This window comes from Anthonomus grandis, chromosome 16 (assembly GCF_022605725.1).
Source record: "Anthonomus grandis grandis chromosome 16, icAntGran1.3, whole genome shotgun sequence".
Lineage (NCBI taxonomy): Eukaryota > Metazoa > Arthropoda > Insecta > Coleoptera > Curculionidae > Anthonomus > Anthonomus grandis.
The window spans coordinates 7,430,572-7,456,325 of NC_065561.1; the positions used below are offsets into that span (position 1 = coordinate 7,430,572).

At 32.5% G+C, this 25,754-nt stretch overlaps 1 protein-coding gene across 1 annotated transcript; it reads left to right on the forward strand.

The window, feature by feature from the left end:
- On the forward strand, positions 1-25,492 carry LOC126745994 (ATP synthase mitochondrial F1 complex assembly factor 2). Its single transcript, XM_050454082.1, has 5 exons — positions 1-165; positions 269-462; positions 24,831-24,941; positions 24,996-25,176; positions 25,234-25,492. The coding sequence occupies exons 1-5, from the start codon at positions 93-95 to the stop codon at positions 25,482-25,484; spliced, it is 810 nt and encodes a 269-aa protein (XP_050310039.1). The 5' UTR covers positions 1-92; the 3' UTR covers positions 25,485-25,492.
- The last annotated feature ends 262 nt before the right edge of the window (positions 25,493-25,754 follow it).

Consider the following 25,754-nt stretch of genomic DNA (forward strand, 5'->3'; position numbering starts at 1 on the left):
CCCATTTTTAATTTTACCGGTTATAATTTATAGGTTAATGGGGTTCAGAATTTTCTCGTTTTTTACTTTTTAGTTATTATTAATATTATAAAATGTTTTTAAATAGTGTTCATAGAATAAGCAAAGCTTTGTCCGGCTCTGGAAAGATATTTATAAGAAATTATGGTAAGATTTTATTCTCAGATCTTCCTTAGATAAAAGTATTAAGTATTCTTCCAGAATAAAGACATTAATAATTTGAGATGATTGTACTGTAAAACAATTTTAGCTACCCGCAATCGATTTTACAAAACCACTGGAATACTTAAAAGTGATGGCAAGTTTGAGATAACGCTTGATCAAAGAAAACTTAAAACACCAAAAGGCCAGTTATTTTATGTGGAAAGTGAACCCCTTGCACTGGCAGTAGCAACAGAATGGAATGCCCAGAAGAAAAAAATTGTTCAGAGTAAGATGCACCTTGTAAGTTTTTGTTAAGGTAGGGATTACTGTGGCTTAGTATACTGGTGGGATAGGGGGGCAAATACACTTTGTAGAGTTGCAATTGCAAATAGAATAGTTTTGTGAAAATAAAATTGTTGAAAAGAGTTGAAAAAATACTATGATCTCTGAAAAATTTCCATAATTGCAGGGCTATTCCCAGAATATCTGCCAACAGTAACTATCAACCAACAACTTTCTTAATAATAATAATAATAATAATTTCTTTATTGCTTTCAAGATCTAATTTAAATAGACAATAGCAATGTCACAAAACGAACAAAATTAAAATTTGATAACATCTACACAGTACATACTGCTAATAAAAATAGTAAGAACAAAAAGATAATGTTGGACATAATATTGGGTGCATTACCTTACCACATATATCTCAAGTATGATACATTATGAAAATAAATAAATTAATAAACAAACCCTTAATATTAATCATAATACACATTTAAAATTGTAAATCGAAACTATAGATACACTTGCCCAACAGATACCTTGCAGTGTCTTTCCTAAACTTCATGATATTTTTCTCTTGCCTTAGGGCGAGAGGTAATCTATTATATGTTTTAATAGCAGCAAAGGCAGGAGATCTTTGAAAAAAGGCAGAGTGATGAGTTGGGACACTCAGTTCAGCTCTCCCCCTTGTCACAATAGACATACCCTCAGCATAATGATCTTCATTAGTTTGAAAAAGATGCAGGTGTTTCTTTGCAAAAATAGCTAACATAAGAATGTACAGAGCTGGAACAGTGAGTAGACCAAGCTTAGTAAAATAAGTCCTACAAGACATTTGTGGTGTGAGTCTGAGCATGCATCTTATGATCCGTTTTTGTGCTATAAAGACTGACACGGCGTCAGTTGAAGATCCCCAAAACATCAAACTATAAGTGATTAGAGATTGGACCAATGCATAGTAAATTTGCTTCAGACAATTTAGGGAAAGCTCTTCTCGTAGACGCCTTATTAACGCGCAGAAACTATTTAGTTTTTTGCCAAGAGTGTCTATGTGTGGGACCCATGTGAGACAGGAGTCAATTTGTATACCAAGGAATTTTAAGGAAGCTACCTCTTGAAGAGACTTTTTTTCAAACTTTACAAGTAGGGAATCTTGAGGTAAAGTTTTGGAGAATGTCACTAGCCCGATTTTATCAGCATTTAGCTTCAGAGCATGATTGTCACACCACTCCTGCATCCTCTCTACCACTTGAGAAGCTCTGACAGATAGTTCTTCAATCAGATGTTCTGACAAGATTATGGAAGTGTCATCAGCATAATGGTTGATAAAACACCCTGGAAAACACTCACTAAGACCATTTACATATAATATGTATACTGGGCCTAGGATTGAACCCTGAGGCACTCCCTGTACCACCAAGGATGACGCTGAGTAAACATATGTACCATTACCAGAGCCAAGGCAAACTGTTTGTTCTCTCTGATCTAAATAAGAGGCTATAAGTCTGGCACAGTTTCCCCTCAGTCCACAATTTTCAAGGATTGACAGCAGTAGACCATGGTTGATTGTGTCGAATGCTTTCGATAAATCGAAAAAGAGTCCGGCAACTTTTTCTTTTTTGTCAACATTTTCAATCACAAAGGATATAAGCATGTAAATTGCCAACTGGGTTGAATGATTGGGCCTAAAACCAAACTGGCTATCTGAAAGAATAGTTTGCCTTTTTAAAAAGTTCATAATACAGATATAAATGACTCGCTCAAAGATTTTTGATATTGAAGAAAGGAGAGATATTGGTCGATAGTTTTCTGAACTTCCTTTGAATCTGTGGGAAAGAGGAAAATAGTGGGGATGTGGCTTCCTTTAGGCAATTGACCAGAAATTGAAGGAGTAAGAGATGAAGCATTAAATTTCTTCAAAAATATGTTGGCTATCTCATACAAATTTTCAATAATTTCATTATTGCTAGAATTTAGGGTGACAGGTTTAGATGACTTTGACTTATTTGAGCATTGATTGAAAATAGTCCAAGCAGTTTTAGTTTTGTTATTTGAACAGATAATCTTGTTTTCATTTAAAGAAGTTTTATAGTTAGAAATAAATTTTTTATATTCTTTTTTTTCTTTTTTATATTGATTATAAACTGCCTCACTATTTGTTTCCTTGTACCATACATACAGATCTTTAATATGACTAGAATAATTTTTAATTTCAGAGTTTACCCATTTTTTATCAGGATCCTTTATTCTGTGGCTACTTAGAGGAAATGTTACATTAAAATAGTAATAGAAAATATTATAAAAGCAATAATATTTTAGATCGACTTCAGTGCAGTTATATACATCTTCCCAGGATTCATGTGTTAAAAGATCATTAAACTTCTTAATGTTGTTTTCTGTGTATGAACGTTTCTTTATAAATACTGGCTTTTTACTCTCTTTAGGCATTTCTATATGGAGTTTCTGACCATAATGATCTGATATATCTGAGAATAATGTATTACTTGTTACCTGACATTTAGCCAAGTTGCTGAAAATATTATCAATTTGAGAGCCAAATTGTCCTACCACCCTAGTTTTACCCTTTATGTGTGGTCCTGTTATAGAAAAAATATCTAAATGGTAGGTACTTCCTTTCTCAGCTGGTCCTGATTGTGTTGCCGTCAACACTGTTCAGAATAGAAATATAATGATATTATTAATAAGTAATATATTATGGTGACTCCGCATTTGAGCAAGTTCCGCTGTTTAAGTCGTGATCCTAAAAGTTTCAGCCTTTTGATAGATTCAGATCCCTGGATAGATTATTGAGTCTTTCTTGGCTCACTAGGACTGGAGCCATGCTAGTAGAAGCAAGAGGATGAATCTTCCAGGCTGTCTGATGATGTCTCATTATCTAGTTATAAGTGCTATGCCAAATCCTCATAACGGAAACCACATTTGTCAACCGAACTCACAAACATCAAGATACTTTAGAGTATGTTTTTTTTTCCTGTTTTGCCCTTTGAGATCAGTTAGACAAAAATAGCAATTGATAATGTGATCTTTTGGTTCACACCAAATGACCGGCTTTGTAAAAGGCAGCATCTCATTTTTTTTTATGAGAATAATTGGTTTTGTAGCAAGTTGTACAGCAGCTATGTGGTACCCACTACTTATCTAGATTGGCAACTCTAATTTTTAAATAATTAAAATAACACTTAATATGCACAGTAATTTTTTTTTAACTGTGTTGCGAACTTTCCACACACGTAACAAAACTGATTGGGAAAATGCAACTGCATGGCATTTTTGTTGTCTACTGTCTTGCATTTCAAACATGACTGAACTTGTTTTTAATAGTGGGCTCATTTTATAAATTATTGTAAAAAACAAAGTTGTAAACATGGAGAATTCAGCCAAGTCATTTATTTAGATAACAGGAGCTAAAAAAACGTAAGTATTATTATTTTTAGAGAAAAAATGAAAACTCAAGTCTCAGTCTCAAAATGTCTTTTTAATTATTCAGGTGACATGTTTTGCTAATAAAGCATCATCAGACCTACAATAAACAAAAAAACACATGTAACTACAATGAAACCTTACACTAAAACAAAATCAAATATTAAAAATTAGATAAAATTACCTTATAGCTAGATGACCTGCTAAGTACTGACAAATATAATTTAAATATGAGAATATTTTGTAATAAAAAACAATAACACGGCACAAAAATTCAACAAAAAAATATAAAAAGGGAAAAAACGTGACAGCTGTAGGATTTGAACCCACAATCTAAAGTCGATCTCGGTGAAACACCAGATCGTTAACCACTCGGCCAGCCCTGCCTATAAATATTAGAGTGAAAGGTATGTATGCGTATCGTGAGCAGAAAAAAGAGGTTAGATAAGATTATTAAAGATAAGTCCTGGCTTAAAGGTGAAAACATCATTAACGCATGTCAAATTTGGACTCTTTTTGGCTTTGGTGATTTCCATTTTCTCCAAGAGATCCAACTTTCTACTCTTAGGGCACTCATGAACAATGGAAACATTTTCAGGGACAGAAAAACTATGAACCATTGATAATAAATGGTTAGCAAATGCTGACTTAGTTTCTGTGGTGTTGGTGTCCCTGAACTTATTAATGAGGCTTAGGTGTTCCTGTACCCTTGTGGATACTCTCCTTCCTGATTGTCCTACATAAATGGCAGGGCAATCCTTACAATTAAGACAATATACACCCGATTTAGATAGAGGATCACTTTTATCCAACGTCTTTACTAGGTTCTTTCTTAGCGAGTTAGTCGTTTTGAAAGCTATGGAAAGGCTAAAAGGCTTAAAAAAGTTGTTGAGAAATGCCGCCGAAATAACTAAGGCATCTAAAATTATTATTGTTGGTGATGTTGTTCAGTGGGTGGATGATGTGATAGGACAGTTTATATTTATTATAAAATTTGTAATATAATTTGTTCAAGCTGTAAAGTGAGAAATTATTGTTTACAGCAATTATTTTTTTAATATTATGTTCTTTTTGAAAAGCGTCTTTGGACAGAGGTAATTTAAATAAACGGTAGAACATTGAATTAAAGGCTGCATATTTCTGTTGATAAGGGGAATTGGAATTAAATTGGATATTATCTGTTGCAGAAGGTTTGCGATATACTTCAAAAGAAATACTGTTATTATTTCGGTATAAAAGAAGCTCTAAAAAGGGTAATTTTCTGTTTGTCTCTCTTTCCAGCGTAAAAGAGATTTGATTATGAAGGGAGTTAATAAATGACAAGAAATCTAATAAATCATTCTCGTCACCAACCCACAACACGCACACATCGTCCACGTACCTCTTATAAGCTCTCAAAAAGCCCGCAAAACGACTTTTCAGGATTTTCTCCTCCAAGTGACTCATGAAAGTTTTCTTATCTTGAATTTAAACAATATAATTTTTTGAAAAATTATAAAAGTAAAATACTAGATTTAGTTCTTTGTAATAGAGGCTTAGTAAGTAATCTACAACAATCTCTTAGCTGTTTAGTTAAAGAAAATGCTAACCATAAAGCAATTGAATTTGCTTGGTCAGTTTCTTGCATGAGACCTCTCCGAGCCTCAAATAATAAAATATATAACTTTAAAAAAGCTAATTTCGATAACATAAATCAATCCTTATCAGAAATCAATTGGAGTCAATGTTTAACGGGCGCTCACGTAGATGTCCTGGTGGACCAGTTTTATCACAAAATAGAACTAATTATAGAAAAATTAGTTCCGGTGCGTAGAGTTAAAGGCAACTTTCCTATCTATTTTCGTTTCGAAACAATCGCAGTAATAAAAGAAAAATCAAACTCCATAAAAAATATAAAATATACAGTGATCGAGCTTCATACGATCGATTTTGTGAGCTTAGAACCCTATCTAAACAAATGATAAAAAATGACTATAAAGAGTATATAAATAGCATAGAATACAACATTTTGGAAAATACAAAGAAATTTTGGAGTTTTGTTGGCAATAAGAGAAAAAACAATGTGTCTATTCCACACGCCGTAAAATTAGGTAATATTTCTGCAAAAGGTGGCAGGGATGTAAGCAATTTGTTTGCTCAATCTTTTAAGAGTGTTTATAATACATCAAATCCAGTTGTTTTTAATAAAAGTAATATTAAAATATACGAAATTTCAGAAAATAAAATCCTTGAGATATGTAAAAATTTAGATGTAAATAAAAGTCCTGGGCCAGATAATATTCCACCTATCTTGGTAAGGAACTGCGCAAATAGCTTGGTCAAGCCACTAGGCATTATATCAATAAGTCGTTAAGATCAGGAGTTTTTCCTCAAAAATGGAAATTAAGCGAAATTTCACCAATTTTTAAAAATGGTGATAGGGAAGACGTGACAAACTATCGGCCCATTAGCAAGTTATGCATTTTTGGCAAAATCCTGGAAAAAATTATGTACGACACAATTTTTCCGAGTGTAAAACATAGAATTATTCAAGAACAGCATGGTTTTTACCCTAAAAGATCTCTTGAAACAAATCTACTATGCTTTTCAGAATTTGTCACTAAAACAATAGATAACAAAGGTCAAGTGGATGTGATATATACCGACTTCAGTAAAGCATTCGACAAAATTGATCCTGAAATATTAATACAAAGGCTTGAAGAAGTCGATGTTGATCCTGCAATAATTAGATTATCCTGTTCCTATAATACAGGAAGAAAAAGTAGAGTAACTATTGATGGCCATAAATCCGAGTGGTTTGACATAACATCAGGTGTACCGCAAGGCAGTCACCTGGGTCCGTTGTTTTTTATAATATATATAAATTCAATAAAAAAATGTTTTAAACAGTGTAAAATTTTACTTTTTGCAGATGATTTGAAAATCTACTTAAAAATTGAGACCATGGATGACTGCCTCAAAATCCAACAAGACCTTTTGCGCCTTGAACAATACTGTCAGAAAAATCGTCTCTTTCTAAATTCTGCAAAGTGCTTTTCTATTTCTTTTACAAAAAATATTACCAAAATAATATCGCCTTACTCTATAAATAGCAGTAATCTGAAACGAGTTGTACAGATTAGAGATCTGGGAGTAATCCTGGATGAAAAATGGACTTTTAAATCTCACATTGAGCGAGTGATATGCGAGTCCAATAAGATGGCTGGTTTCATAAAAAGAAATTCAACGGATTTTAAAAACCCAAATTCAATTATCTCCTTATATAATGCTTTTGTCCTCAGTAAACTTTCTTTTGCCTCAGTAATATGGAATCCGAAGTACAATGTAGACATTACGCGCCTAGAGCGGGTACAAAATAGGTTTCTAAAATATCTAGGATTTAAGACCAATATGCCAATATACAACCATAATTATACCATTATACGAGCCAAATTTAAATTTTTAACTCTTGAATACAGAAGAAATATCACAGATCTTTTTACGCTTTATAAAATAGTAAATTGTCACGTCGATTTACATTATCTTCTATCTCACATTAATATACGGATACCAAGGCAAAATGCAAGAAACCGAGACTTGTTTGCAGCCGATTTTTATCGAACCAACGTAGGACAGAACTCTCCACTTTCTAGAATTCAAAATGTTTTTAATTTTTACAACAATTTTCTGAAATCGGATATTTTTGGAACGCCGATAGGATCCTACAAACGCCAATTAAAAACCTATTTTTTAAAAAAGATAGAATAATTTTATTTTTGTTTATTTAATTCAGAACTTGTAACAGTTTACGCTCTATTTAATCTCATTAGTGTATTCATCTAAATTTCCCTTTTTTCTTTTTGATTGTATCTACACACGTGACATGTAAATTTAAGACAATGTTTGGTAAATCTATCATAAGTTTGTTATATATACACAGTGGATGCTTTTTTGGTACTTGTGTACTGTTCGCAACCTGAACTTGTAATAAATAAATAAATAAATAAATGAAGAGCTCACTCAAAAATGGTGAAAGACAAGAACCCATGGCGAGACCAGATTTTGCCTAAAGAATTGATCATTAAATTTGAAGAAATTTTGTTCCAAAACCAATGATAAAAGGTGGATTAGATTATCTACCACCAGTTTTGGCAAAGTACTATTATTGTTTAGCAGGATCTCAACCAATGTTAAACAATCTGATGAGGGTATGCTAGGGAACAAGTTCTTTACATCTAAGGAAAGCAAAATAGCATTGTTTGGAACATCTATTTGCTTTAGATAATTGGCAAATTCAATTGAGTTTTTAATGGAGAATTCGTTCCGAAAACCAGTTACTTCTCTTAAAGTATTGTTAAGCCAAGAGGATTATTTATAGTATTATACTACTGGTCTTATCGGGTTTCCCTCCTTATGAATCTTAGGTAAGCCATAGAGCACAGGAGTATGTGATAGGGTATAGGTTAGATTTAGTGGTGTTAAAGTATTCCAGAGTTATAAGACATCGATCTAGAGAATTCTTAAGTTTTGAGAAAAAACTAATCGTTGGATCCCCAGTAATAGCCACGAAGTCGTCAGTCGATAGAAATTTTGTCACTTTAGCCACCTAGTCGAGTCTATTCATGACTACCAAACAAGAGCCTTTGTCTGCTCTGTTTTCCCTTTTTATATTTTTTTGTTGAATTTTTGTGCCGTGTTATTGTTTTTTATTACAAAATATTCTCATATTTAAATTATATTTGTCAGTACTTAGCAGGTCATCTAGCTATAAGGTAATTTTATCTAATTTTTAATATTTGATTTTGTTTTAGTGTAAGGTTTTATTGTAGTTACCTGTGTTTTTCTGTTTATTGTAGGTCTGATGATGCTTTATTAGCAAAACATGTCACCTGAATAATTAAAAAGACATTTTGAGACTGAGACTTAGAGTTTTCATTTTTTCTCTAGTTACGTAGGTCTCTTTGAGATAATGGACGATTTCTTTCAATTATTATTTTTGTCATCAAAGATACCTAACAAAAACAATACAAATTGCTTAGGTGGGAGAATCGTTATTTACTAGTGTTGTTAAATGCACTGATGAATTCTGTAGCATCATAAAAAACTTTCTCCAGCAGAATTTTTCTTACTGTAATTTTAAATTGATTAAATAAGAGGACCTTAGGTTCTTAAGCAAGAATATTAAAGAATTTAATTCCAAGACAATCCGGACCACTTCGACACCTTTCCAGTCAGAAATAGGCTGGGACAGTGAGTTTTGTGAAAGTGTCATAGCTGTGATGCACTCTGTATTGGCCCTCATTTGACTTAACATGCAAGAGAGGGGATGGGAATGTTAATATTTTCAGATTAATAAATGCCTGTCTGTGGTCATTCTGTACCCCAGCCCAGCCAGGATCTGTTCTGCTTTCCTCTGCAACCCATTCTCCCAGAGTAAGTGGCATGACGTCCAGCCAGTACAGCATATGACATTACTGTGTAAAAAAGGGCCTGATATACAGTTTTTAGGGCATTAAGTGATAAGAACTCTGAGAGTGTATGGCGAGGCAATCGATGTACTTCTTAATCTATTTGACACTTTATCAATATGGCAATTTCATCTAAGAGTAGGGTCGATATGAACTACCAGAAACTTAATACTCTCCAAGTCCTCATTGACATTGCCTAAATACCTGAGAGTAAAAAGCAATGTCTCAGTTTTTTTGTCATTCAGTAATAGTCCATTCATACAAGGCCAGGCCTCCGCACTCATCCGTGCAGCCCCAAACCTCTCCATAGCTTGTTCCTTTGAACCAGCAGACATATGGTTGTGTCATCCGCAAAGAGGCTGCAGCTTCCTCCTATGGTATTTGAAGGGCATTTATGCATAAAAGGAAGAGAATCAAATTCAAAAAAAATCAAATTTAAAACATGCTTTTTATTATCATAAATACATGATAGTTGTTGATAAAGTTTCTTATAATATAAAAGATAAACATAAATCGACATTTTACTAATGACATATTACTAACACATAATTAAAAAAAACACAATAGTCAGTTCAATGTACTAACATAAACAATAATAACACAAAATTAAATTTACAATTCAAGACGAAATGAGTTAAAATTTTATGAGAGTAATATCACAAAAATAATATAAAAAATAACATGACAAAAAATCTAACCTTTACATCTTTATTAAAAACTAATTATATCCTGTTTATTGGTTATTGTTAATTATTGGCCTATTCCCAATTATCTTTAAAAAAGTATGTTAGGCTGTAAAAATACTTGCTTTTAAGCAATTCCGTTTCAAAGGACTTTTTAAAGCGAGGAGGACTTTTAGATGCTTTGATGTAATTTGGAAGATGGTAAAAAATTTTTATGCTCAAGTATACAGGGTGTCCGGAAAAGGGAGGTCAATCCGCCAGCCACATATAGGGTGGACGAAAATAATGCGACTTTCGTTATGTCATTTTTTAAATGGGTGCTCGGTATTCAATATACAGGGCGTCAAAATGATAAATATAGAATCGTTTTTTTTTGAAATAAGTCCAATGTTTTATAAGATATTAAATTAAAATTTGGTATAAGGGGGTTTTTTGGAACGAGAAATTGAAATCCGTTTACGGATTTGCTATACCTTGCAGAGGGCGCCACCTGCGGTATATTGCTTGTGTTAAAAATACCAAAACTTTTTTGTACCCCTGTATAATAAAGTTCTAGTAAAAAATTCTAATTATCCAATCTTTTCTTGTAAAAAAAGTATTCTTAGTAAATGTCGTTTTGAGAATCCGTTTATTAGATATCTTAATTTTAAAATGTAGATACATTTTATTAAGTTAACAAAATAAACGTAAATTATTTTTTCTAAATTACTTATTATAATAAAAATCATAGAATAATGACCCTAAATTATTTATTAATTACCTCAATTCATTTGTATACACATACGAGCACTCTTTATTAAAGAAAATCTAAGGCTTTCAAAAATACTTGGTTTCAACCTGAAATACTCTCCAGCTGCAACAATTCTTTGCCTTAAATGATCCTCGTTTAAAATCGGAACCATATACAAAAAGTCTTTTATACATTTCCAGACTGAAAAATCAAAAGATGTAAGGTCGGGCGAACGGGGTGGCCACGGAACATGAGCATTTCGACCCCGACCAATTCAGCGATTAGGAAATACTTATTGCACTTATTGCAGGTCTCATAACGGTGTCCTGACGTTTTATTAATGGAGTAACCATTTCTAACAATTCTACTTAGGTATTTTCATCCATTCGTAGATAATTACGCCAGGCATCGGGTTCTCCTTTCAATTCTTCCAATATGTGAAAATGACTGTCTTTTTAAAAGCCATTCCTTAGACCACAGACGACGACACTTTTTTGACTTTTTGGTACTTTTTAAAATGTAATCGCACGCCACTGCTATAATAGCAAGCTATTCATCAGACGACATCACAACTCTCTTCGCGCACAACGACTTACTGGTACAAAAGTTTGAGCGTCTGTACCGGGTGGCCAACTAAGAATGGACGTCGGCAATCTCAGGCCCTAATAGTCGTAGCGCCTTGAAAAAAAAAAATTTGTAATAAAAGTGGCCAAAAAAAAATGCTGGAAATTATTTTGAAGTTCATTGGTCAACCGCTAGAGGGCGCGACAGCTTCTTTAAATCTTAAAATTGCATTTTTGCCAAAAAACCTCCAATAACGTACACCTCAAAATATTATATTAATATTCTAGGAAGATTTCCTCACAAAAAAGTTTCTACAAAAATTTCTGTCAGTTGTCAAATAAAGTGGTGGGGGGCGTTTTTAGCTTGAATAAAGAAAACAGCTGAAAATCAGCTGTGACTGGACCGATTTTTTTTAAACATATTTTTTTTTTAAGTCTATTGTTGCCTTATTTTTTGAACCAAAAAAAAAATTAAAATTACTTTTCCTAAAATCCGCTAGAGGCCGTTGACTTGTGACTAACCCTTTCTGACGGATTATTTCAAAAAACTCAAATGCAACTATATATATTTTTTTACGTCATTAAAAGCGGGGAAGAAAACCAAAGAAACTGGTGAAAACGGCACTTCGATATCACTTGTTAAACTAAACTTATTAACAAAATAGTGTCCATTCGAAAATAAAAGTGATAAAAATGCCCATAAATTACTATTTGCTTACACAAGCTGAATAAACTCGTATTAACTAAGTATTTTTAAAAAGAAACAAACTCAGTAGTGTTTTAGAAAATCCGAGATATAGAATTGATCGTTATACGTTTATTTATTACAGGGTGTTAACTAAATAAAGTTGACCAAATTGGCCTATTTTGGGAAAACTGTGCATACAGTTTATAGTTGTTCTATAGGAAAGTTTTAAAAATTTGGCACCATACCATACCATAGAAAAATTAATTAAAGATACAAAAATAAAATAATTTGACACTTTTAACAATTTTGATGATACCGGATGTAGATGAAAACTTGCTTATTTTAAATAGAACACTCTATAATATGTTATTTGATATTTAAATTCTACATAATATATATACTAAATATAATATATAATATACTAAATAATATGTTATACACATAATTTATTTAGTGCCTCCCCAAATGTTTAAAATGCATTCCATAATTTTCTATGCACTGAAACATCTTTTGTTCGGTAGACAAAGCTGCAGTCTCTACCTCAGCAAATGAGAGAGTCTGCATGCAATCCCTAATCCGGCCAATCATATTTTGTCGCGTCGTAGGTCTTGTTGCAAAAACAATTTCTTTAACTCGACCCCATAAATAAAAATCCAGGCACGTTAGGTCTGGTGATCTAGCCGGCCATGGAAAGGTACCGCCCCGTCCTATCCATCTACCAGGGTAGGTAGCATCTAAAAACTCCCGAACATTTCGGGCGAAATGTGCTGGACAGCCACCGTGCTAGAACATCACTCGTTGGCGAATTTCAAGTGGCACATCCTCTAATAAAATTGGCAATTCCTCCCTTAAAAACTGCAAATAATTTGCACCATTTAGTGCGTTGTTAAAAAAAAATTGGCCGATAATTCGACCTCCTAATATTCCTGCCCAACAATTTAAAGACCAACGACCTTGATGCTGGACTTCTCGCATACAGTGCGGATTCGTTGGTGACCAGTAATGAATATTGTGGAGATTCACGCCTCCATTGCTGTGAAATGTAGCCTCATCTGTCCACAATATGTTTGAAAGCACCTGAGGATCCTCTACAATCATACCCAAAAGCCAGTGACAATGGTCTAGCCTTCGGTCAAAATCTTGTGCACTTAATTCTTGATGCAGGACTAAATGATATGGATGAAACCTGGAACCAGATGATGACTGCTGATTCAACAGAATAGACCAATCTGGTGCTTTTCGTGTAAAAATTAATTAATTTTACATTTAAAGCATCATCATCAAAAAATGAACTCTCCTTAGGAAAATTAAGTCTCATCGCGTATAGTGAAGATTAATATCCAAAAGATCGCTTACCTGTACTCCTTAAGAATATTCTGAACAGTAGTTCGATTTACTCCCAGGTCGTGCGCTATTGTTCTAGTACTTAAGTGAGGATTAAACTCGACGTAGGCTAAAACATTTATTATGTTGTCTTCGGTGCGTCCCCTGCGTTATCTCCGAAACACGGGCAGCCGAACGCTTCCAGTCGTTCGCAAACGATGTATGATCCGAAGAAAAACTTTTGCAGTAGGATGGCGTCTATCAGGATACTGATGCGCATACACCCTTGCAGCAACTGTGGCATTTCTCATACATTAAAAATAAGTACCTATTATGTCAAACGCCTCTTCGTTTGTGTAAAGCATTGTTAAACAAAGCAATACGAAAAACAGAGATAAAAAGTTAAGGAACAAAAAACTTGAACAAAACACAAAAAACTGGAACAATACGAACAACTGGCACAACACGAAAAACTGGAACAACACGGAAAACTGGAAAAACAAAGTTCACAATACGGCGAACTAACAAGAAAACTATTGGATGTTATTAGCGAGACTTAAAAACGCTTTAACAATCGCAAGAAGAGACGCTAAAATGACATTTAACTGAAATATTTACATATTTTGCTTCCATGGTTACCTGCCACTTTTGTTTCCATAGCCTACTAACTCAACTTTCCTATGCACAGTTTTCCCAAAATAGGCCCATTTGGTCAACTTGGTTTAGTTAACACCCTGTATAAATAAACGTATAACGATCAATCCTGTATGTCGGATTTTCTAAAAGAGTACTATGAGTTTGTTTGTTTAAAAAAATACTTATATAAAAGGAGTTTATTCAGTTTGTCTAAGCAAATAGGAGTTTATTTTTGTCATTTTTATTTTCGAATGGACACTTTTTTTTTTATAACTTTTGTTTAAGAAATGATATCGTAGTGCCGTTTTCACCAGTTTCTTTGGTTTTCTTCCCCGCTTTTAATGACGTAAAAAAATATATATAGTTGCATTTGAGTTTTTTGAAATAATCCGACAGAAAGGGTTAGTCACAAGTCAACGCCCTCTAGCGGATTTTAGGAAAAGTAATTTGAAATTTTTTTTTGGTTGAAAAAATAAGCCAACAATAGACATAAAAAAAAAATATGTTTAATAAAAATCGGTCCAATCATAGCTGATTTTCAGCTGTTTTCTTTATTCAAGCTAAAAACGCCTCCCACCACTTTATTTGACAACTGACAGAAATTTTTGTAGAAACTTTTTTGTGAGGAAATCTTCCTAGAATATTAATATAATATTTTGAGGTGTACATTATTGGAGGTTTTTTGGCAAAAATGCAATTTTAAGATTTAAAGAAGCTGTTGCGCCCTCTAGCGATTGACCAATGAACTTCAAAATAATTTCCAGCATTTTTTTTGGCCACTTTTATTACAAATTTTTTTTTTTCAAGGGGCTACGACTATTGCAAATTCGAATCGATGAATGCACGCACGTTCATGAATTAAGTCATCAGCGTGTGTCTGTAGGGGCCTTTTGGTGATTCTTCGACAAATCTCTTCCTCTCTCAAAAATTTCTTCCTCTTGCCCTGATTGCATCGCACGAGATCCGCCGCAATTACCCTTCCGTCTTTTGCTAAAACTTCCAGTCTCCTTTAGGCAGTTAATCAAATTTAAAAAATATTTTTCTTTGGGATGAAATCTTCTGGGTATAGCGTCTAGCGGCTAAACTAGCATTGGAGTCACATTTTCCTAGTTAAGAATTGACAGGTATTTACCGTTTACAATAATATTTAAAACTTGCCAAACATCAAAAACATATCCGCCATTTCGAAAAAGGGTACATTTCTTGGTCTATGAGCCATTATGGTTTTATAAGTTGTAAGAAAACACACCAAATACAAATATGTAATTAAAAAACGTAGATTTATTTTAGGAGTAATTGAGAAGCTTGTAAAGAGCGTCAGAAACGTTTAAATTTGTTACTTTGACAGTACGTAAAAAGTTACTGGATCCGGGAGGTCAGCCAATTTGTTTAGAAAGAAGTATCTAGATTTTAAAATTAAGATATCCTGTATAAGCGAATTCCATGGGCATTGGAATATTATAATTTTATCGGGTATTATAATGTTTTGAGAAGCCATTATTTATAAGATACGATTTATATTTTTTATATATTAGGAAAGCACACTCAACAATAAACAAGCAACACAAGGTAAGTATCTTTAAATAGGGGTCTACATGAGTCGTGTGGAGATGTATGACATATATATCTAATGGCTCTTTTTTGCAAAACAAACACAAAGAGTTATATAAGAGTTAAAAAGCCCTTGACTACAGCTACCCCAAAATGCTATTCCGTACCGTAGGTGACTTTTAATCAAAGAAAAATAGACAGATTTTGCTTGACAGATCTTCAGTTTATCATCAATAACAATTCCAAGAAATCTGCTAAAATTATTCACTTCCAATTCTTTGTTGTGAATCATTAACTGGTCTGAATATACCATCTTAACAATTTAGTCTTACCTGTATTTAAAGACAACAGATTAGCATCACACCACTGTTTAACCATTAATAAATCTTTAGAAATTGTTCTTGTTAATGCGATTTTATTATTGTCTGCTCATAAGATGGTGGTACCATCTGCAAAAATAGTGAAGAATCCTCTTATCTGGAGAGACGTCAGGCTATTTATATACAATAGAAATAAAATGGGACCGAGAACCGAACCATGAGGAACTCTATGGCTCACTAAACAAAGTTCAGACAAAGTGCGATTTGACCGAACAGACTGGTTCTGTTTGACAAAAAAGATTTAAACTATTCTAGAAAAACTCCCCTAAACCCATATCTAGAAAGCTTACCTAGCAGTATTCCATAGTTGACACAGTCAAAGGCTTTAGAGAAGTTACAGAATACCGCTGCAGCAAACTGACCATCGTTTATAACACTTAAACATATCACTCGTGCTAGTGCGCTCTCAAAAACCAAATTAATATTCACTTAATATGTTATTTTTAATTAGGGAAGCTACCGTTCTTACCAGTTTCTCAATAACCTTAGACAGCCAGGACAAAACTGAAATTGGTTTGTAATTTATGGCGTCATTTGGTTAGCCACCTTTAAAGAGAGATGTCACGAGGGTAACCTTAAGATTACTTGGTAACGTTGCAGTATCAAAAGAAACATAACTATTAAGCCTAGAGCTTTATCAAGGAAACTCTGCAAAACTCTGATGGACAGTCCATCAATCCCAGATGTTTTTTAATTTTTTATTTTGTTCAACAGTTTCTTGCTTTCATATAGATCAGTATGTGTTAAATAAAATGATTGTTGTATAGAGATATTTTGAGTATACGATAGGGGATCTATTTGAAGATTTATTTGATTTTTGAGTCTGAATTGAACTGATTAACATTATCTACATTGATTGGAAATTCACATAACTTTGAGGAATTATCCCTTAGTTCATTAATAATAGTCGTTTATCTTTTTCATGGGAAAACTCGTATTGAAAATACTCAAAACAAAGTCACTAAAGTGGTTTAGAGGAACAAGATAACGATACAGCACCGTCCAATCAGTATTACTGCATACATTTCAAAGGCGTCTAAAATTCGCATCGTTGTAGGCTCTACTGTTTTTTTTTCTCTTTATTGTCGGTACGCTAATCCTAGCCAGAATTGACTGGTGATCGGACAACCCAGAAGGAATAACCTGGATAACATAATTTAGCTCAGAGAAATTTAAACAGATATAATAAATTAATGTTTGGGAGCATGATGTGATCCTTGTTGGTCGTTCAATAACCATTTGTAGATTAAAAGAAGTCACCAGATTTTTTAGGCTATTAGATTCATACGAGTCTGATAGATAATCAATATCGCCACAAACAATTAATTTTGCTCCTACTGGAAATAATGTCAAAAACATTTCAAAGACTGTCAGAAACTCCCCCATATTACATCTAGGAGGACGATAAATACATGTAATATAAAAGTTAAGAGCTTTTACATAAACCACAGACAATTCAAATTTATCCTCAGTAATATATACATTAAACTTTTTAAAAGTAGCTATATTAAATGTCTTCAAAACATTGTTATTTACTAGAATCATAGTGTAACGTTTAGTTTTCTTAATATTTTATATGTTTTTTAGGAATTTCGAGGGAAATTAAAATCACCTGTTTTTCAGTCTTCAGTGTTTATATTGGTCTTGCCGTTCTTTACCGTTCTATGTACAGATTAAAAAGGGAAGGGGGAGAGCCCCTTCATGCGCTTTTATAACTCACAATTGCCAACCAAATAAAACTAAATATTCCTATAAAAATAACTATTTACATTAAGCAAGGTTTACATTAAAAACTAAAGGCAAACATGTATGAAGTTATAAGTTACAATAAATGGTGGAGGCGCTAGAAAACCTTTTACTTTACATCCCCCCTTATGAGATAATTATTTATATTTTTTTTTTTTTTTTTTTTAGTACTAACAAAAAGCTTATTCTAAAAAATTATATAATTCCAATAAAAAAAAACAATTTATAATTTCTAAAAGAAAGTAAAGTTTACATCATTAATTTAATAACATCATAAATTTAATAACAAACACATACATTTATACAAAATATACAATGAGCAAAAATTATTAAGAACAACGTTCTAAATTTATGTAACTAGTCGGATACCTTATTGTTACTTCTTAAAAAATATGGTTCTCTGAAAAATTTTGTTTTATATTTACTATCATTTTCATTATTAGATATATCTGACACAGGTTCTTTTTTTATAATAAGGTGTTGTCTAGTTCTTCTAAAACAATTACCAAATTTATCTTTAATTAGATATGACCTGGGCTCCTTACATTTATCCATAATAACACCATTTTCCCATTCATTTTTTTTTTAAACATTACATCCTGATTCACCTTCCCACCTGCCAAGTTTTTTGAATTTTTATCATGGTAAAATTTTTGTTTTGTCCTTCTTTTAATTTTCTTTTCTTTTAATTCTTTAAAATCTACAAGTCCAGGACTAAGCATAGAATCCACAATAGGCAAATTGTCCTTTAGTCTGCGATTGAATAACATTTGAGCTGGTGACAAACCCAGATCAGGAATTGGAGTATTTCTGTATTTTAAAAGATAATAATCAATGTCATTCAGATTACCCCTATTTTCATAAAAACATTTTTTCAACATTTTCTTACAAATATTTACAGACTTTTCAGCTAAACCATTGCTTTTAGGGTAATTCGGGCTAGAATTAATTAAAACTATATTACATTCACTTAAAAAATTTTGAAAACTTGACGAGTTAAAAGGGTTATTGTCGGATACTATAAAATTAGGAAAACCATATATGGAAAAAATTTGTTTCAAATTTTTTATTATGTCATCAGCTGATTTATTCTTAATTTTTTTTAGTTCTATCCAGCTAGAAAAATAATCCATTATTGATAAAAACAAATATCCCTTAAATTCCAAAATATCCATAGCAATTTTTTCCCAAGGTCTTTCTGGCATTTCATGTTGCAATAAGGGTAGTTTTGAATTATTATTACGAAACTTTAGACATGTTTGACAATTCAAAACATACCTGCCTATGTCATTACTTATATTTGGCCAATAAATAGTCTCCCTTGCCCTAGCTCTACATTTATTAATGCCTAAATGTCCCTCATGAAGTTTTTTTAACATTAAAGTTCTAAGATTTTTTGGTATGACAACCCTGTCCCCATAAAAAATTAAATTATTTTCTTCAGACAACTCATTTCTTATTTGATAAAATAGCTTTAGTTCATTGCACATTTTTTTGATATTTTTAGGCCAGTTGCTGTGAATAAAAGATTTTAATGAAATTAAAACATTATCATTTTTCATTTCTGATTCTAACTGAGACATTTTTCTCTCACTCATACATATTTTCTTTTGAATATCATGAACAAGAAAGTTATTTTGTGGGTCATCTTTTACAGGGTGTTTCAAAAAAGCTCGAGAAAGCAAATCTGCAGTAAACATTTGTTTACCCGGCAAATAAGAAACTATTAATTGGTATTTCATTAGCCTTAAAAGCATTCTTTGTAGTCTACTTGAGACCTTATTTATGTCTTTTTTAAAAATGCTAACAAGGGGTTTATGATCAGTATGAACATGTACATTTTCTTTGCCATAGATATAATAACTAAATTTTTCTGCTGCATATAAAATTGCACCCAGTTCTCTCTCAATACAAGCCCATCTTTTTTCAGTATCGGTTAATGCTCTGCTGACAAAAGCTATAGGTTGACCATTTTGTAATAAACATGCACCCATACCCTCTTGACTTGAGTCACACTGAATGACTAAGGGTTGATTTACATCATAGTGCTTTAAACATGGTGGAGAAGTTAATAATTTTTTAATTGTTTTTACACTTTCTGTGTGACTTTTCTCCCAGTTCCAAAGAACATTATTACAAGTTAAATTTCTTAAAGGCGCTGTTATTTGAGAGAGATTAGGGATAAATTTACCCAAATATTTTATCAACCCTAAAAATCTCAAAAGCTCTTTTTTATTTTTGGGATTTTCTAATTTTAAAATTGCTTCTATTCTATCTTTATCGATTTCAGTTCCCTTTGCTGAAACTTTAAAGCCTAGAATTTTAACTTCAGATTTTTTAAACTGAAATTTATCTTTATTAAAAGTAATATTATGTTTTTTAGCCATTTTTAAAACTTCCTCTAAAATTATGTCATGTTCGAGCTCATTCTCCGCAGATATTATAAGGTCGTCTATATAAATTTTATTGCCAATTATTCCCCCAAAAACAGTTGTATTTTTCCTCTGAAAAACCTCCGCGGCTGTGTTAATGCCAAAGGGTAGTCTTAAAAACCTGTATCTTCCCAAAGGGGTCGCAAATGTTGTTAATTTTGATGATGATTCATCTAATTTTATTTGATAAAAAGAATCTTTTAAATCTAAAACTGAAAAATATCTTTTATTTGTCAAATCACCCAAAATTTCATCAATTGACGGAATAGGATGGTGTTCTCTTCGTATATAAAGATTTAACTTTGACGGATCTAAACAAATTCTTAATTTTTTGTTTGGCTTTTCAGTAACAACAATATTATTAACCCAGTCTGTTGGTTCAGTTTGTTTACAAATTACCCCCTCTTTTTCTAATTTATCTAATGTTTTTTGAAACTCTGGCATTATAGCTTTAGGAATTCTTCTTGCAGGAAAAACACAAGGTTTCACGTCATCTTTTAAGGAAAATTTATAAGGTTCCCCTGGAAAAGTGCCAAGCCCCTCAAAAACACATTTATACTTTTTTATGACATGCTCTTTTGAAGAAAATTTTATATTTTCACAATTTTTTTTTAAACTATCAATTGTTTTAATTAAGTTTAAGTGTAAACAAGACTCCAATCCTAATATAGGCTTGCCCTCAGCTCTTACAACCAAAAATTTAATAAGGTATTTCTTACCACGCACTATACAATTTAACTTTGTAGATCCCATGACATCAATCCTGGCGCCACCATATGCTGTAATGTTGACATTGGTGGGATTGAGCTGGACGTTTGGTGCTAGTTTCTGTAGAGTCTTGGCAGGCAGGATGTTGCATTGTGCTCCCGTGTCCACCTTAAAAAGCACATCAACATTACTTATCGAAATTTTTTCTATGATTTCATTTTTATTTTTTTGCTCACTGTACTTTTTGCTTTCAGAGTTTATTGATTGCAATTGCAAGCAATCCAAAAAAAATTCATCATCCGAGGAATTTGAGCACCCAGAAAAATCTAAATTATTTATTTTTTTCTTTCTAAAATGGCTATCATTTCTTTGTTTATTTTTATCTAAATATTTATTAGCAAGACAACAAGACTCAAAGTGGTTTGGTTTTTTACAAAATGTACAAAATCTTCCAAAAGCTGGACACTGACCATAAGCATGTTTTGTTTGACATTTACCACACATTTTAAATTTATTATTTTTTTGAAAGCTGTAAGAAATTTTGGTATTATTATTATTATCATTATACTTATTCTTAAAAGCGTTTCTTGAATTTGTATTATTAAAACCCTTAAAATTAAAACTGTTACTCCCCTGGTTATTTCTGCGTGCTCCTATAGCGTCCAATGCACTCGTGGAAGGCTCTGCTTTCCCCATGTCCTCCATTTGTTTTTTGTCCTGGTCGTAGATCTTACACTTCGCCTCCAACTTCTCCAGAGTGAGCTTCTCCGTTTGAAATAGCTGCTCACGTAAGGACTGGTACTGCATGCCCAGGATTACCATGTCCCTGACCATTTCATCACTTTCACTGTACTCACATGAGGATACCAGGGTCTTCAGCTCGGTGATGTAGGAACTTATGGACTGGTCGGGCTTCTGCTTACATGTAAGAAATCTGTATCTTTCATACACTATGTTCTTCTTCGGCTCACAGTATGCAGTGAATTTCTTCTTCACATCCTCCAGTTTGGCCTTTTCCATCTTTATGTTTAGGGTGTTGAAAATTTCGACACCATTTTCTCCTACCAGATTCAGAAAGATTGCCACTTTGACCCCTTCTGCAGCCTCGTTTTTTTCAATCGCCATCAGGTAGAGCTCGAATTTTTGCCACCATCTTGCCCAATTTCTTGCAACATTGCCGGTAAAGAAATCCATGACAGGTGGTGCTCTCAGAAAATCCATTATCATCCAGTTTTGTACTGCCTCTCTGTGGGTTTTGTCTCTCGAAATACACACCTGACACCATGTAACGTTTAGTTTTCTTAATATTTTATATGTTTTTTAGGAATTTCGAGGGAAATTAAAATCACCTGTTTTTCAGTCTTCAGTGTTTATATTGGTCTTGCCGTTCTTTACCGTTCTATGTACAGATTAAAAAGGGAAGGGGGAGAGCCCCTTCATGCGCTTTTATAACTCACAATTGCCAACCAAATAAAACTAAATATTCCTATAAAAATAACTATTTACATTAAGCAAGGTTTACATTAAAAACTAAAGGCAAACATGTATGAAGTTATAAGTTACAATAAATGGTGGAGGCGCTAGAAAACCTTTTACTTTACACATAGTGCCACCATGACCGAACTCTTTTCTGTTAAGTAGCAACTACCGTATAGTTTGTTATAAAACAGGGCTCATCGGGTCGTAACCAGTGTTCAGGTAAAAGTAATATATCCGGCGAACTCAAAATGTTTATAAAGATTTCAAATTCATTTGATTTATTTCTTAGCGACTTAATATTTAGAAGTAAAAATGACATGTAATAACTATTTTTTGAACTATTGGGAGCCCGGGCGTTATTTATAAAAAATGTTCATTGGCATTGGTTTCTGATGTAACACTAATAATCTAGTTATGAATTGAAGTAAAGAGAGTTGGATTATTTGATGCTTGAGGGTAAACATTTGTGTTATGTTTAAATATATATATATAAAGTTATTATTTTTAACAGGGCTGAAATTTTCAATATACTTATATACTATAACTTAACCATTCTTCCCAAATATTGGCCCAATCGGTCCCAATATGCGGATTCCCACATCTAACCCTTTCAGACGACAATGACACAAACTATGACTGTCTGCTCTCTATTAGATAAATACGATTTTAATAGTTCTATGCTCCCTTTTTAGAATTTATAATATTCAAGCTTTTTAAGGAGAAGCCGGCGGCTAACACAGTCGAATGCCTTGGACAGATCGCAAAACTACACTATACTCTAAATTCTCGAAAGAAGTTGAAATTTTTGAGATACTAAAATATTCATTGAAAAGTTCTGGAAAAATATTTATGTCACTGTTTTCACCTGTTTTGTTTTAAATTATTATCCAGAGATCTTTTTGAGGAATGTATTATCATTGGAATTCCTTTTAGCTCTGTTAATCGAATCACTGTAAATTTTTTTATAGGACTTGTAAAGATCAGCACAGGTCTCTCATATTGCCTACTTATTTTCCCCAATAAATGCAAATGTCCCGCCATATTTCTCAACTCATCATTAAACCAGTCAATACATCCCACATGGGTATTTCTGGACTTTTTTCAAATATTTTTTCAGGAAAAGCTTTCATATATTTGAGTTTTTTACACATTTGAGTGGTGGTCAATTGATAAATATTTATGGATTCAAAAGATTCCTGTTCTATCATATTGTAATATTTTAGTAGATCCATTTGAGTATTTGGCCTATTGAGTTCTATTTTAAAAGAACTAGTAGAGCTTACATAATGATTTTCACCCAACAGATCACAAAGATTGTAAGTGTCACTGTTTGATACCCCAAAGTGCACATTGAAATCGCCAGCAATGACTTCTTGTTGACTTATTCATTTTGAGTAAAAGATTGTTCATTGTCACCAAGAATATTTCAAAATGGGCGCAGGACGCCTTTAAGTGACAATGATATACAAATCTAAACATGATACATAAATACCACAGATTTCAATACATTTGTCGATGTTAAAACCAACAATAAAATTAAGACTTTTACAGATAATAGTGAAGAAATAGTTCATACTTGCAGTGGAGTCGTAGGTTAAGGTAAAATGAAAATCCTTCAGTCTCCCTCCACTTATTTATTAAATATTTAGTTAACTTAAAATTCCCTACATGTTTCGGACACAGTGGTGTCCATCATCAGGGGATAAAAGGTTTAAAATTGGTAACAGGCACACGCACCAGGGTTTGATTACATATCAAAAACCGTTTGTTGTAAACAAACAAACATAAAAAATTAAAATTAAAAACAATAATAATAAATGGAGGGTTGGGTTGGCATTTACCAATTTTATCAAAAACCCTCCATTTATTATTATTGTTTTTATTTTTTTATTTTTATTTGTTTACATTCTGTTGTTGACGAACTGTTTGTTACTGTTCTGTTGTTGGTCAAAAGAATGTAAACAAACAAAAAAAAACATTAAAATTCAAAACAAAACAATAATAATAAATGGAAGGTTTTTGATATGTAATCAAACCCTGGGGCGTGTGCCTGTTACCAATTTTAAACCTTTTACCCCCTGATGATGGACACCACTGTGTCCGAAACATGTAGGGAATTTTAAGTTAACTAAATATTTAATAAATAAGTGGAGGGAGACTGAAGTTTTTTCATTTTACCTTTTACAGATAAGACTATTTTTTACAAAAATTAATACACTTTCGCCTATAAAACTTTTTCGACAAAAATGACTAACACAACAAAAATTTTCTAACCACTTATTGGAATTTAATTCCTCATCAAGTAGCCAATGTTCCGATAAGCCTACTATGTCTCTGTTATTGTCTAAGAGAAATGCTTCCAATTGTCCACATTTCCCTCTGAGAGATCTGATGCATTATATTCACACACATGTTCATTCACATAAAAGAAAAGAAGTTTATTCCTTGCTTTGAGGTACTACCCTTTTCAGGGTTAAAAACTTATTGACATATACCCCAATAGGCCAGAATTCTGGATCCAGTACTTCACTTTTATTTATTTATGGATTATAGTAATATATATGTATTTCTTTTAGACTACACTATGCAATACAGTCCTAGATAATCCAAACAACCTGACGAAACTTGATATTGTAAACTATATTGTAAATTATTTAGATACAGATACTGTATTGTATCAGGCAAATGTAAGTATAACAATTTATATTTTTAAAATAAAAGCTACAAAAACTTCTTTATAGGAAGATGAAGATCTTTTGAAATTTCAAATCAACGAATGGGATCCCGTTATAGACTGGTTTAATAAGAGATTCAATGTAAAGCTGAGAAAATCAGTGGAAATGGATGTTTCCCCTGTGAGTAAAGAAGATAAAACTACATTAATTCGACATCTAATGTCTTACAACTTTGCAGCCATTAATGGTAAATATTAAATTATCTGCATGATAAATACATATATTAACAATCTAAAAATTGTAGGATTTGTTTATGGAGTTGACACATTAAAATCAGTGATTCTAACACTAGCAGCAACAGAAAGGTTTATAACCCCAGAAAAAGCTGTACTTCTATCTAGGTTAGAGGAGGAATATCAAACAGGGACATGGGGAAGAGTTGAATGGGCACATGACTTAAATCAACAAGAGTTACAATCTAGATTGTCAGCTGTAGTCCTATTTGTATATTTTAATTCACAATCATCTAAAATCCAACAGAAAAATATACAGTAATTAAATTACGAATGCATTTTATTTCTAGATGTAAACGAATTTAAATTTCAAAAAGCTCAATTAAAAAAATCTCAAAATCTCTTTTTAAGTATCTACAGTATTCACATAATATGGAAGTGCAGTTATTTAATTTTATTTGTAGTTATATATTTTCACATTCAGTCATATTATTTAAGATTGCTAAAGGACGTAACTGCTAAAAATGGAAAACCTAAATCACAGAATATGTTCATTGATTCTCAGGTAGTTATCTAATATAGCATTTTCTAC